Raw genomic sequence first — 16,635 nt, forward strand, 5'->3', positions numbered from 1 at the left:
CTTTATGTCACTTTGGGTTCCTTTTATTCATTCTTGATAGTACCTTCTTATTGACTCCATAAGTGTATACTAGAGGGTCAACAGACTTGCCATATTTTAATAAAGGGAGAGGAAGGAAGAGAAGACAGAGAAGGAAAAGAAGAAGAAAATATATACTCTGCCTAAATATGATAATACCGGTCTGAATAGCATACATAAGGGCATATATACTTCCTAAATGGGAATAGTAATTCCAAAAGTGATATCGCGACTGTGGCGATAAAAGTTACTACCACAACCTATGCAATATCATTTTTCTCCAACTGATATATGTCTACATCTTATCATTACATATATAATGACCAAAATATTTTATCATGTCTGTGTTTTTCACTTGCTTCGATTTTCGCCTAAAGGCTGTTCAAAAGTGTTTCTGCAAGTTCTTTTCTTTAATTATAATTTTCTTCCCAAGAGCAACACTAGTGTCGAATGTACCACGAATATGATATTTCCCGACGTTAGTATTGATGATGTCGCGCAACTTTTAAGTTCACGTGCGAAATTTTTCATTGCGCATGTATCCTGAAGCCTCGTTTGGATGAATGATTCTCTAAGGCATCTGGCGGGTAGAAGAGAGCATTCAATCTCGTTCTTCAATTTAACGGAATTCGGGTGGTCGCATTGGTCCCTCCACAGTCGCAGATGACATTCTAAATTTTGGATATGTTTCCTGCAATGCAAAAGTATACGTTTGATCTACTTTTTATGATGCACCAGTCATTATTATTGTAACTTCATATTATGAATGTAATTTGGAAAAAATGTTCTAAAGCGAACATGAACCGGAATCGGTGAGAAATGTACACTATTGAACCGAGGATGACTTAGTATCATAGACATACTATCCACGTGGTTAATATTAGTATCATAGACATAATATCCATGTAGTTAATTGTAGTATCTTAGACATAATATCCATGCATTTAATTGTAGTATCTTAAACATAATATCAATGTAGTTAATTGTAGTATCTTAGACATAATATCAATGTAGTTAATTGTAGTATCTTAGACATAATATCAATGTAGTTAATTGTAGTATCATAGACATAATATCCATGTAGTTAATTGTAGTATCATAGACATAATATCCATGTAGTTAATTGTAGTATCTTAAACATAATATCAATGTAGTTAATTGTAGTATTATAGACATAATATCAATGTATTTAATTGTAGTATCTTAAACATAATATCAATGTAGTTAATTGTAGTATCTTAGACATAATATCAGTGTATTTAATTGTAGTATCTTAAACATAATATCAGTGTATTTAATTGTAGTATCTTAAACATAATATCAATGTAGTTAATTGTAGTATCTTAAACATAATATCAGTGTATTTAATTGTAGTATCTTAAACATAATATCAATGTAGTTAATTGTAGTATCTTAGACATAATATCAATGTATTTAATTGTAGTATCTTAAACATAATATCAATGTAGTTAATTGTAGTATCTTAGACATAATATACATGTAATTAATTGTAGTATCTTAGGCATAATATCAATGTATTTAATAGCAGACACTGATATTAACACACAGTGCATAGAACATTAAATAATGATCGTGTTTTGTTAGTTAGTAATGGTTGTTTGTACCTTGGTCGCTTGATAACTATATCGGAAATCTGGCCATGATCATATTCACAAACACTTGTAAATGAGTGCACACTCCAACTCAAGTTTTGTTAGCTTAAAATAAACGAACTAACGACATTTTTTATTTTTTGAGTGCACACTCCATTTGAGGAGTTCGGTGTGTGCGGGGCCCGCTCTTGTATTTCAGACTCGCGTCTTACTGGGAGATCAACATTACTCTTGGTGTAGATCCCTTGAAGTTGTGTAAGAGCTTGATTAAATAAGACCTTGGTGGATTATAAGTCAATATTTGGTTACTGATGTACAAACGAAGTTCTCGTTAATACGATTTCGATTGCCCACCCCCACCCCACCCCCATGTAAGTTTTTACTGATAGCTGGCTCCGTTCTTGTTTGTAATCGGCATATATTTATAACTAGAATGATGTGTTTGTTAAACACATACCAATGCGTTTCCTTTTTCTAGCCGTCCCTACCCACTCTATCAAAATCTGTTCCACCAATTTTGAGTCTTTGTCCTATGGAGTAAAACCGAACCGATGGTATAATGCACGACCTATGGTATATTGCACATATACATTGTTTTTCGTGACCAGCAAGTTTTATATGGTTGTAATATTGGAATCGCAATAGTTTTATAGTTTGACCCAGTTATTAAGTCTGGTGGGTGGGTGGGTGGGATTGGGTTAAGGATAAGTAATTAAGTAGAACCTGTTAATATTAATGTCAGATAATTTACATTTTTTCCAATACTGTTCCTTAATAGACATCGTATATACAATGTAACTGAAACGTTTCTTCTTCTCTTTGATGTTTTGTACAATAAACTGTTTGTGTTTTATCTTGAGTAACATATCTGTTTATGCCCACTAACACATTATATTATCATAGAGATGGAACGTCAATATACATAGGAATCTTGTATGTGTAAATATATGTTTATTTTGGTTTACAGAATGTCAATGGGACCGTTGAAGCCCAAGCTCGAAAGGTGAGGGCTTCAATACATCTAACGAATTCGGCAATTGTTTATACCAACAACAAAAACTATTTCTATCTGATTCCTCTTCTTTTATAAAATTTAAAATTCATGAAACCTTCGAATTTTCAAAATGAAATTAAAAGTTTCCCTAATGAAGGCGCCGACCTGGTATGTTGATTTTATTTCTTCTTTTACTGGGCGACAAGATGAGAGGTGCACTTTTTGTTTAATTGAGTTTTTGTCCATTTGTTGTTGTTATTGTTGTTGTTGTTTGGTGCGACCCAGGAAAAGAATAAGCCTAAGTATAACAACAAAACCCGGATATACATGCTGACTGGAATCAGATGCTGCTATATGAATGCGTTAACATTCACATTCCTTATAAAGCTATACTGCACGTGAGTTTTAATACAATAACAGTGTCCAGGCAATATTATAGGACTAAGTGTTTACACCCTGTGGCATGATATATGGTTCTCATTCACGATTCCCTCTAGTACATATTAATCATACATACCAGTTTTCAGATATATAAAACCAGAAATATTGCAGTTATTTCAATTTTAAAACTAGAAACATTGCACTTGCTTGAATGTTATATCAAACCATCGTCATATACTTCCTAGCTCACGCAGAGTGGACTGATAAAAGGTTTAAAACAGTTGTGTACATCTGCATATCGCCCCATTCTATCCAAGCGATTGCAGCCTCTATCTAATCGTAACATCACTCAAAGATTTCTGTCCAGTCGAAAAATAACCTCTGATGAAACTTGTGTGAATACACATAAATGCGATGCGTTTGGCGATTCGCCTAAGGCAGATTTCATGATACATGTTGCTTCAGAACGGTCAACAGTGTTGGGAATGGTACTGTCTCCTTCTCCAACCATATTATGCAATGTGAACTAAATTGGTTTTGTATTACTGATCTAAATTTCTACGAGTTACATCCGAGTTTTTTTTCTTTACATCCTTCTGAAAAGCGCTATTCCTTATTCTTCTACATTGTTGGTAAAATTGTTTTCAGCTGGCAATTCGAAATAATGATTTGCAAGATGACAGAACAAGTAAACAACTAGAACGAAGAAAAAATTAAACTATTTCTATTGCAAATTTTTTATATAATTCATTTGATGAAGGTGATGTCATTTACGGTTTTAGTCCTTTTGTACCTACATGCAGAGTTTCTGGAAGCCAGTTTCTTCAGTCATTGGCATCTGATGTTGCTTATCTAGCAGGTTTGTACCTTGGCCAGGAGTACGTTCCGGACAAGATATATTCTGTACAGTGGTGTTTCGAAAACAAGTCAGGCCTTTGATATATACTATAAAATAAATATTTGCAAAAATATATTGCACGTTATATGTTAATATTGACTCAACATTTGTTGTTGTGTTTAAGAGTTACTGAGGTAGTAAAAAAAAAGAAAATAAAGAAAAGTTATTAGTCCCTCGAGTTTCTCTAACCACCCTGTTTTCTCATATATTAGGAGTTCTTCGCGACCTAATTCATTACCACAGAAAACTCACGTCGAGAATGTTCAGTTTCGAATCACATTTACGTGAAATATTTTTCTTAAATAATTCGGAAAACTTTCAGCTCCTGTCGGTTGTAAATGTAAAATAAGTCAAATCTGACGATGTACGGTTGCTGTCGATTATGATTACGAGCCAAGCACAATTCTTTAATACGTAATCTTGTATGAAACCAATCTGAGCCTTCCAGTATGTTGTTAGGTACGATAAATGCTCATATGGGGTTACAAAACAAAACACTTAAATTGACTGTAAGCAAATTAGTGTGTAACAGCTTAAGGTATTAGTGTGCTTATAATTTCAAAGAAATGCTAATCGACAAGTACAATCCGAGCGGAGACTATTTCCCTTTGTGTGAGAATATTATATATGTTATAATCAAAGATATAATGGTGATTGTACTGTCACATGAAGTATTTAATCACTATTTCGCCTAAATCAGTTACACCAGTTTGCTGAAGAGGCCCAAATATGTATGATTTTTCAAATACTTAATTAGAGCTTCTCGACAAATTAATTGAATTAGTGATCGTTTTAGAACAAGAGCGACGGAGACTCAGCAAAACATTAACAGGAAGCGCGAAAACTCATCGCATAATACTGTGCAAGAAAAAAACAAGTCACTGATGTGACGACATTTAACTGACCAGTGACAAATACATTAAGAAACAACACATTTGACATTGATATATTAATGGCATCTACTTCCAGCTTTCATCAGGTATGCGAAGAACGCCTTGGAATTGGAACAGCCTAGTAAATTGGAGAGATTTTCTGAAGCCATTTCTATGTCTGTTAAAGCAAAGAACAAATCTGATATGTACAAGCACTCCAAGATTTTTGACGTTGATGGATTCAGACAAGTCTAGCCGTGCCCGAGTTTTGGAATACTCAGTGATAGATCGTTTGAGCTTATTTGGGCCCATTACATACTTGATGGAAATTTAATCCAGGTTTACAAATCAATTTGATAATGATCCCCTAATGAACAAGCATGTTTAATTACAAAACCCTAATTTACATTTTCGAATTTCCGTAACACAATGGGATCCGAAAGTAGTTTTCTCAGATATGATTTTTAAAGTCATCTTCCATATACTAATGTGCGCATATGAGTAGATAAAACGAAGTTGAAAACAATAATTAAATAACTTTGTATATAGAAAGTTAAATAGCACTGCGGCGCAATCAATGCAAAGGGTATGCTTTGGAAAAGTGTATGCCTTGGAAAAGTGGCAGAGTGAACTTTGCGCCGAACATGTCAACATGCATATTGTAAATCGCATTTACTTGCTTTATGTGTTGACCCTGGTGCTCGACCATACCTTAAATGTGGTATCGGAGTAAATTCGCGCAATCATCTTTGCCGACCATGCATATCCGTGCAAGAGTATTATTGTATGCGCCGGCGAAGGGAGGAAGCTATCATCCTGGCCACAAAAATGAGCAAAAATACAATGAAATCAAGGAAATTATGTCCAGGGTTGAAGCGACTGAGGTTTCTGATTCTGGTAAAGTAACATCAATACTACAATTATTTTTAGGTTGGACAATTTTTTCCCTTTATATGCAAGTGTGCTGGCTGTGAATCATCTTCAGCAATCAACTCAAGAACGTGGAACAAGGACGGCAAATGACATGAGAAAAGTCGACATACTTCGCGTCATATATTAAGGTTTCTGCCGCGGGCCAAGCTGGTAAGTATTGCTCGCATGACCGTTTGCGTCGAAGACGAAGAGGTTCAAGAATATATAAGTTGCTGAACAAGCCTCATTCGGATTTTGCTATACTGTTGTTTGATGCGATGCAGCGACTGAACTGCCAATGCTGTCCGATGACCAGAATTTGGTTGAGGTGCATATTACAGGATTCGAAGTTTCGTCACAATGAATTCTACAAAACGTTTCTGAGATGTACAAGCACTCAAATATTTTTGCCGTTGATGGATTTAACTGAACTGCCAATGCTGTACCGTGGCCAGAATTTGGATGACGTGTTCATTACATAACTCGAAGTTTCGGCACAATGATGACATGATCCTGTCTAATAATAAGCCACTCATCATTGCTGCATTTGCATATCTTTTTTGGAAAGTTAAAAGTTTCAAAGCACAGAAGAACAGATCGCAGCGTGTGCAACCTGCAGATGCTAATATGCCCCAACAATACAAAATTCAAATAGTGCTTAAAAGCCCACGGGGTTACGATAATCCTATCAGAAATGATAATGCAATGATTCCTAATGGCATCGAACGCATCGGTACGTGTCATTCAGTTGGATCAGTTTCAGTTTGGTGACTCGCTATAGTTTCTAAATCTAACCTCGACAAACTCGTCAACAGTCTTGCGACGGATCACATTACACTTACTCGCCGATACGGTTGTTCCTCTAATAAATCCGAAACGTTCAACTTGCTTACGCAAAAAGAATTTACCAATACGAGTATATGAGCAAATAGGACAAGTTTGGCTAGACGTATCTACTTCTATTCGTCTTTGTTCCGATAAGGCATTTCCACTAACGAGTATGCGCCTTGCTTCTTGTCTTCGTCAACGCCATGAAACTTTAATCGATGTCAAGCAACCGATATGCTCACGAGAGATAGCACACTAAAAAGTGAATAGGACCCGGTCGACCCAACCTGCAACATATTATACCTGAAATTAAATAACCTGCATGACTGGGTAATGATGGAACCTTTGCCTAAAGGTATGTTTACATGGATCGACCGCAAGCACATAGACGTACGAAAGCATGGACGACACCAAGAGCGACTATGGAGATCTCTTTCAATTTGTCTTGGAGTATCCAGACTAGCAGCTGAACACCAACCGTTATTAACCACTGAATCTGGAAGAGCTATTAGTGTCCCGCGAGTGGATATTCCCTTATAATTGTGCGATCGAGTATCAATTCAGAGGCAAGTTTAAATCATGTATCAAGCTTGTAGCAATCTTGCCAAAGACACTGTGTGCTGCAAATTCATCGTGTGTTTTGTTCTCGCCATCGTTCTTCGATGGCTGAATGCATCCAAATGAATATGTAAATACGCACGGTTTCTTCGAACGAGTTTCATAAGATACGTTTTATACTTATGAACAATGCTGAGCTCAGAAAAACCATGGAGAACATAAAGAAGAGAATCCACCTGGAAGTTGTGCGCGATATTAAACTATATAAACTCAATATTCTGATTCATAACCTTGTATTCGAGTCACGGAAGTCAAAACTGAATCTGATGAAATCCATATACGTTGGCACTTCCTTGCTGGCCTTATCAATATTATTAATATACGAGTTCTAGTATGAAAATATCAAACCACGGAATGGCGACGATGTCGAGCTGTACACGGATACAGTTATATTGCTGATGCACATTACCACCGATTACTACACGAATATGGGCAAGGCATCACTGTTAAACGAGCCTGACACAGTTCGTACCAGAAAGACCATTCACTATTTAGTCGTGGTCAAATTAAAAACGCATGCGCTGAGAACCTCATAAGGAATGCTTTTGAATGCGCCCCAGAATACATTCGATTGTGATTGCATCAGTGGAGGTGGAAGTTCAAAAAAAATACCAAGAAGGCGAAGGGAGTCCCAGATGTGGTTGTGAAAATAGATCACCATCATAAAAAGTGTGCGGACTGCTAGGGTGAAAGAAACATCGGATGGGTGTATCTCGATGCACGAAGGTAAGTGTGTCCCCGCTGGCTACTAAGCGATCGCTTTTCCCTGATGTAATCACTACTAACGCGTACGGGCATGAGTAGATCAGATAAATAATCCTGGCGTTACTTTTGTATCCTCTCACACATATGCTCTGCTTGGCGGGTTTGCAGCTCGGTCGTCAGCGGGACAGCGGACGCCGAAATGTAACTTACTGATTTTCGCGGCGTGTCTGTAGTATATCGGTCAGATTAAAAGTTATATTTGTTCGATTACGGTTTTACCTCCAATAATTAACGCGACTATGAGTGGATCTTAAGAACTTAAACCCGCAAGTACATCCTTCATTCACCTGGCAATTTACTTTCTGATTCTAGGTTTAACTGCATTAAAGTCATGCATGAGATCCACGTCGGAACGTTGACGCCGACGAATATCATTTGATGTTTTGTACGAGCTTATTATTCTGCGGCGGCTGGACTGTTATCACACAGTCGTAAATCAAACCGTGTCTCAGATCCGAAAGAATTGTATTCAGCTATATGCTTTACGCCAATGGATTTACTACACGATACCCCTGTAGTTGTGTTAACGCGACAGCTATATCACCGCCAAATGTTTCTTAGACCCGTGATTGCGTCCATCGTAGGTCCTGGAAGATCCGACATAGATAAACATCGGACGTACTTTCCTGCAATTCCCTCTTTACCATCAAGTGTTTGAACTTGAAATGGATTTGCAGTACTATGCATCAGAAACAATAAGAACGATTGAATTATAGAACATTGGCATCGACGCGAAAGACAATCGTCAATTTTATCGTCACTGACGTCTCCGCAAATGCAAGGCCTTGACCATCCAAGCATAGTGAGATGTTTCCAAACTCGCACTGATCAATGGCCTCTCCGGATCGGGAAAAATCCCATTGTTGTTGAATTTAATCATGAGATCGGATCTACGCGATTTCATCATCAGATGATCAACCATGTTATTATGTACCAAAGTATCTATCAGAATCGCCGAGCTCTTATCCACAATTAATGAGACCCTGCCATCTTGACCCGAATCGTGTTGCGTACTACGATGTTCTGCTTGAGAGGTACAACAACTCTGCGAGAATAATTTACCCGGGACCGCCATGAAAATACAGATGCGATATATGTGATCGAAAAATACGTACACGTGTCTAAAATAATTGGACAACTGAAACATGTCATGCTAGTTCGTGGTGCTAACGCGAATAATTTTGCAAACATTCTTTGGACCTGGTGAGCTGTCGATCATTCATGGGAGGAGTTTCCGAATATGTCTTAGCGGGTCACACAGGACCCGACACAATCTACCTGACTGGAGACTTTTTCCCGAAAAACGTAATGTGCGGATCCAAACGAAGCAATGTAGCAACCATGATTAACATACGATGCCAAAATCCATAATGATATTATAGCAGTCTATGCCGAGAGATGCCGCAAAACCGATTTCGAACACATTCGTGACGGTATCGCGAACATATTCGATATGGTATAGCTCAGTCGCAAACGTGTGAAAAATATGCTTACGTTGAGATAGATCTCACAACAGGATTTTTGTTAAAAAGTTTGCTCTATTGCTAAAGTCTGTACTTGATACCGCGGAGCAAGTTAATTTAGCTTTGAAACCACACAAGTAACCGCGGATAAAATTAGACTTTTGCTTGAGACGACTACAGGTATAAAAGAAGATATCGATGAAATTTGACACCACGTTGGTGTGGTCGGGAAGCGCAACAGACGTCAAAGTGGAACATAAGAATCTTACAAGGCCACAGCTAACCTTGAACTACTCAATGGTAATAATACAGAAGCACGTATTTAATGAACGAGGTCACCAGTAGATTTTTAAAATCATGTACGTCATGCTTTTATGAGACCTACTCCCAACTGACGCGAACGTGTGTTAAAAGCAGCAACGACATGAAATGTTGCAACCATGGATAATATGTGACCCCATTGTGTATTCAGTGAGATTACTGGGTATTCACAAGCCTCTCGCTAGCCGTGGACATGTATACTAAAATACATGATATATTTCAAACTGTTGACTTTGAGCAAGGAAACTCATTGTTGGAAGATTGTATGCAGCTAATACAAGAGTGAATGCTCAAGTGGCAATCACGTCCACGTAAATATCAACTAAAGCCATCAGATGAAATCGAAGTCGAACTTCCACCATGACCATCTCACAAACCAAAACCAGATCTTGGAGCATTATCCTAACCTGAAACCGAATATATATACGACGCCAGCCTATAAGAAACAAGAGGCTTTCACGAACCTCACCCAAACTAGTTAGGCTTATGCGCAAACGTACATCTGAACCCTAACGGGTAGAACAAATTGCTAGGGACGAATATAAGCTGAAAAAAAAACGCAGAGAAAAATCACCCAAGAAAGTAGTAGGCCTTGGTGGACCGTATTTCTCCCACGATCTTTTGTATCGACTGAAAACACTCGTTGGGTTAGTTCGCGCAAACAACAACACGCCTGAAGTAATCAATGAGGTCTCGTCGTCGTCGATTTATCAGCGGTTGTTTATAGACAACACCATAGACGCAGAGACAAATTCCGCGTTAATATATGTAGCCAGTGTCAATGCATACAGGTTATACCTGCTGTACACTTGTCGAGCCATCATATCTTGACAGTTAAGTATACGTTTTTTGGAGATCGTCTTGTATTGCATGTATCAGTGGAATGAGTGATAGTGTACGTGTTCACCATGACAACAGGTGCATTGCATAATGGCGCGCATTACTAATCCTGTCCTATCCATTTTCTGAATGCAGTTTATTAGAAGTCATATGGTAGAGTAGATGCAAAACTCTCTCCAGTATACAGCACTTATAGGATATATATCTACATCTACTTTTGTATTTCTGTCACAAGGATTATATAAAAAAAGTTTTAAACATAAATACTACATAGAAGTCTTAGTTCCGGATTTTAATACCTACCCAAGGTTAGCAAATAAATCTATCAGAACGAAGGGAATGAACTGTCCTTATTCGAACAAACGGTCTACATAAATAAACTCATTAATAACATTGATGATCTATATATAATACCAATGATGACTTTTGATTCACTTCATGTGTTACGTTAAGTTTTTCTGTAACCGGAAAAGACTCTAAAATTTCATACGTGAACACTAGAAACACACTCAGCTCTGTCAGCTTGGTCGAAGCTCTACAGAATGAGGTTGACAACATTTCTAGGGTGGCCCACACATATTAAATGAGATTGCCGCAGACATAATACTTTTACTCACGGTATGAAATATCTCGCTAGACATTATCAGGATCACAGCATAGATGCAGGTCAATCGTACATGTAATGCCATCAGCGGTAGCTAAGTTTCATGATCATTCTCAGGATTACATATTGTTAGTATTCTCCCCGAATGTGTTTCAGGGAGATCTCCTGTCGATTGCTCAAAATCTAGCAGTGAGAAGCGAATTAAAATGGAAAAGGGTACAAGACGAAACCGATAATACACAAAGAATGGAACAATTCAAAGATGCACTCGATATCACATTTGATCTTAGTTTGCGGCATCCAAATTGTCAATGTTATTCGTAATCGATTAGAGATCTCAGGTCATGAAAATCAGAATTACAAGTGTATGACACATTTGTTTGTTATACTTGCAACTGGTGACAATGGTAATTCAAAACTAAGCCGATACTAGGAATGCATTTGTCTATAACCGCATCATGGCGCAGTTTAACAGCATACATTATTTCTCAGATGGAAAGTAAATCGAAGTATTTCTCGACAACGTTGACAATGCAGCGATGATTATCGCATTAGCCAGATAAACAATGTATATACAAGATTCACTGTCTGTCTTTGAGGCATCACAAGGATGGATCAGACAGAACTGATCATCCTTTGTTTTATATATATATATATATATATATATATATATATATATATATATATATATATATATATATATATATATATATATATATGCAGCTTGAAAATTAAACCGGCAACGCTAACGCAACTGTAGAAGACCAGCTGATTCAAAGCATATTTTACTTTAAGCGATCTTATGTGAAACTTATCTAGCGTTCCAAAAACACTGCAATAGGAACTATTTACCCCATCTAGTATTCTTGTCTAATCGGCTCTTAGTTTTTCTTAAACTTGATGTTGCAATTGGCAACTGGCTGACACATAACGTGCGTACAATCCTGATGAAGAGTGCACCAACGACATGTGAACTTGATTCAATTCCAACACCACTGCTGCTACAGTGCTTAGATCCAGTATTTCCTTCACTAACTGATGTTATTAATACCTCTCTCTCATCCGGGGAATTCCCATCATTTTTCAAAACTGCCATTGTAAAGCCTTTGCTGAAGACACCAACACTAGACCATAACGATTTAAAGAACTACCACCCAGTTTCTAATCTCCCATTCATATCTAAAATCTTACAAAAGGATGTTCTGTCCCAGCTTGTATCTCATCTAAATTCAAACAGTCGTTTTAGCAATGTGCAATCTGCATATCGCCCTGCCACAGTACTGAAACTTCTCTTCTAAAAGTAGTTAATGACATTCTCTCTACGTTGGATAGCGGAACGATAACAGTCCCCACCCTCGTTGATTTGTCTGCAGCATTTGACACAATAGACCGTGATATACTACTTCACCGTCTCCAGCATGTATTTGGCATTCATGATACAGCCATACTGTGGTTCAAGTCCTATATGGTCAATAGGACACAAATTGTAACTGCAAATGGAATTTACTCCAGCTCAGTTGATCTATGTTGTGGTGTTCCACAGGGGTCTGTTCTTGGACCTGTTCTCTTCATTCTGTACACTCAGTCGCTCTCAAGTGTCATAGATCATCATCCAGTGTCTCACCAATTGTATTCTGATGACACCCAAATATACAAATCTAGCCACCCAACTGAAGTTGATGCTACCATCCAAGGTGTAGAGAGGTGCATTTCTGATGTGAAATCATGGATGACATGTAACAAGCTGCAGATGAATGATGATAAAACTGAGGCCATTCTGATCACAACACAAAGACTTTCTCATTCACATCCTTTACCTCAAACAATAAATATCAGCAACATCAACATTAAATGCACACAATCAGTACGAAACCTAAGTGCTACTCTGGACAGTACTCTCACATTGCACCAACATGTCATGAACATATGCAAGACTGCATATCTGGAGCTGAGACGCATCAGCTTAATTTGCAAATATCTTTCAGTTGATGCCACTAAATCACTTGTGTGTTCATTAGTACTTTCAAGACTGGACTATTGTAATTCAATTATGTCTGGTTCATCTCAATATCTGCTCCAGAAACTTCAAAACGTTCAAAACACAGCTGCTCGTATCATACTTAGAGCACCACGATCAGAGCACACCTCCCCGCTGCTCTGGACCCTACACTGGCTATCCATTCGATCCAGAATCAAAACAAAATTTGTTCCCTGTGCTACGTTTCACTGTCGGACTCTAGTCCAACATACCTGTCCGACCTCACCCATGTGTATACACCAGCAAGATACTTACGCTCCTCTTCTGACAATTGTATACTCATTATTCCCACTATGAAAACAAAGTCATATGGACAGCGTTCTTTTGCATACCGGGGCCCAGCAATGTGGAATGAATTGCCCACTGAACTTAGACACAAAGACACAGTGATCACATTCAAGAGGGCTCTCAAAACTCACTTATTTCGACTGCAAAAGCAAACTTAAAGACCTAATAATGTTTCCTACCTTATAATTCTCAGCATGTTTTTTTAATGTTTTATAATGTCATAGTGTTTGTTTTTGTATTCATATCATCATTATGTTTCTTTTTTATCTTATAGGTGTTGTCTAATGTTGTAAAGCGCTTAGAACTTCTAAAGATTAGGCGCTATACAAAGTCCTCATTATTATTATTATTATTATTATTATTATAAAGCTACTTTGCAAATCCTACAAAGCATTTTACATATGCTTGTAACGTGGGACGCTAACATTAATATAAAACAATAATCATTCTGCAGCATCAACACTTGAAAGGGAGCCGAAGGTCTAGAATGCAAATAACCAAAGATATCGAGGTCGACATCAGCGATGATAATGAAGGTAAGATTGTTGTAGTTGTTGGGTTTAACGACATTGTTTTAGCACAAGATGGCTGCCAGTATAAATGGTGGAGGAAGACCCAGGGAAAACCCGAAAAGAACCAACGCCCACGAGAAGCTACTTGCAGGCTTTCTCACGTCCCCACGTTAGGCGAGCGTGAGACTCGAACCCACGCAGACAGAGGTGAGAAGACAGTGATCCGTAACGGTGAGCGCTTTAGACCACTTGTGCCCCTTGTGGGTAAGATCATGTAAATATCTTCTAAGGGTGAAGAAAGATCCAGAAAGAGAAATTAATGGTGGCGAACTAATGAAGAGGCCATCCTGAGGATTACATAGACCATGACGATTCCATTGACCAGGAGAGGGGAATAATTTATGAGCAGAAGGACTATAGTACAACGCTTCATCGTTGGCGAAGAGCATTATGCGTCTAAAAGGGAAGATGAGAGGTAGCTGATGGGACATAATATAAATTGTATCAGAGCTGAGAGCTGACGAAAACATGAGATTTGTTAATTAGGAACGTGAACGTGATTAATTCTTCCTCTTGACCTATACAGTAATCACCTCCAAAAAATCAGAGGTAAGCAATACCACAAGAGACAGGGAAGATAGTGATGGAAATGGTAGAAAGTAAAAACAACCAATTATACGGCAAGTGCTAAGAGCAATAAAACTAATAATCAGCGAGATTATCTGCACAGACACTGAAAAAGGAAAAGAGAAGAATATTGATAATGGGTTTACAAATAGTTTCTAAAGATCAGGTAATCAAGTTGAATAAAAGCTGAGTCGCAAAGACTTAGGTAATATATATCTCCAACGTTGCGAAATTTCGTAAGTGATGAGTAAACACTTGATACCATCATCAATGAGTGCAACAATAAAATTGGTACGGCAGGGTTAGAATGAAGTGAGCAGGGAGACAAGACAGATACATATAATGGTCCAGGATACATGACTTTAAAGCTTGATGGCATTGCATCATCTGTACCTACCACAGTATAAAATATAAACCATATGCTACGCACTTTACTAGGCGACAAAACATAAAGCTAACATTTTACTATAAATAGTGTACAAGGTCTTAGTTGCTGAATGAATTTGCAAGAATAATTTTTAAAAAAATGATCTGGTTCTTTTTGCATAAAATATCTCGACCATATATTAAAAACTGAATAAAAACCTGAATATATGATCAGTTACTGCAACATCAAAATTTTAAGTCAAGTACATCGAAACAAATTACATTTCTTGGACCTGACATTTCACTCTCAAACATGTGTAAAGAAAACATCTTACTGACATTGGTTACAGAACCGAATTTCATTATAAAATTTAGATGCAGAATGGAGAAGCAGCTAACACCTCTGAACCCTGACCCATCCTATATTGTTTGATATGCTTTACAATTTCCTTGACACCAAAAAGTCATGGGAGGTGGCCCTGTATAAGAATAAATACAATGAACCAACAAATACAATACATATCATATTTCCTATATTACTGCTAACAATAAATCTTACGGTCCACTTCGAGACACAGGATGTTGGTGGCTTTTTCCATAGAGTTTCGGTCAAAACCATTTGATGCCATCGTGAATTCTGCTTCGGGACAGTCATCCGGTGTTCGTTGTAAGCATTCGAACAAACGATGGCGGATCCTGTTGGACATAGAATTGCCTTAAAATCGTAATGAGTCACTTTTTAATTGGAACAATCAATTAAGGCATTTAACTATTTTTGTTCACCATCATATCCGGTTCCCAGCTGAAAAGATTATATCGTCTAATTTGCAATTTTGTTACGTTAAATTCGAACTTTCTACTGACCTATATATATATATATATATATATATATATATATATATATATATATATATATATATATATATATATATATATATATATATATATATATATATATATATATATATATATATAATGTATGCATGTATGTATGTATGTATGTGTGTGTTAGTGTGCGTGCGTGCGTACCAGCGTGTGCGTGTGTGTGTGTGCCCAGTGCAATGTTGGTACCTCGCGAATATGTATGTGTAAATGATCATGGATAGATAATTCTTGTCGGTAAATATTGTGCAGGAATCAGATACAAATATACAATAACATAACAAAACAAAATAAAGACAACAGCAACAATAACAGTATTTAATGTACAAAAACACATATTAGACGGTGATATCACACATGACCACTGTGATGCTTACGTCACAATATATATATATATATATATATATATATATATATATATATATATATATATATATATATATATATATATATATATATATATAACAGCCACACTAGCAACCTAATATGCAATGTGTAAAGAATGTGTGATACCACAAGCATCAAATCTAGCACCAACCCTTATCATGGAACTGATACAATAAGGTGATCTAGCTGTATATATTTCGTATCAAAGTAAACGCATGTTCTCTGTCTGTCTGTCTACACTGGACAACAAATTTTTACAAAAGTCATGTTACTGAAATAAAATTAGTCAATTCTTATCAATTTTTATGTGCTGAACACGAATATGACAGTCAAATTGCAAAATTGGCTCTAGTTTTTTTGTAATCTGCAAGAAATTAACGTTTACATAACGAAATGCATTCCAATAGT

The 16,635-nt window shown here is 37.1% G+C and overlaps 1 protein-coding gene across 1 annotated transcript; it reads right to left on the reverse strand.

Moving 5' to 3' along the window:
• Nucleotides 1-7: 7 nt before the first annotated feature.
• LOC149781632 (uncharacterized) lies at nucleotides 8-15,649 on the reverse strand. Its single transcript, XM_089934768.1, has 3 exons — nucleotides 15,518-15,649; nucleotides 3,804-3,951; nucleotides 8-709 (listed from the first exon to the last, which is right to left on the reverse strand). Exons 1-3 carry the CDS (start codon nucleotides 15,585-15,587, stop codon nucleotides 433-435), a joined length of 495 nt encoding a protein of 164 aa, XP_089790894.1. The 5' UTR covers nucleotides 15,588-15,649; the 3' UTR covers nucleotides 8-432.
• Between the last annotated feature and the right edge of the window lie 986 nt (nucleotides 15,650-16,635).

This window comes from Sinohyriopsis cumingii, chromosome 15, assembly GCF_028554795.1.
Source record: "Sinohyriopsis cumingii isolate HCF-2022 chromosome 15, ASM2855479v2, whole genome shotgun sequence".
Taxonomy (NCBI): Eukaryota; Metazoa; Mollusca; class Bivalvia; order Unionida; family Unionidae; genus Sinohyriopsis; species Sinohyriopsis cumingii.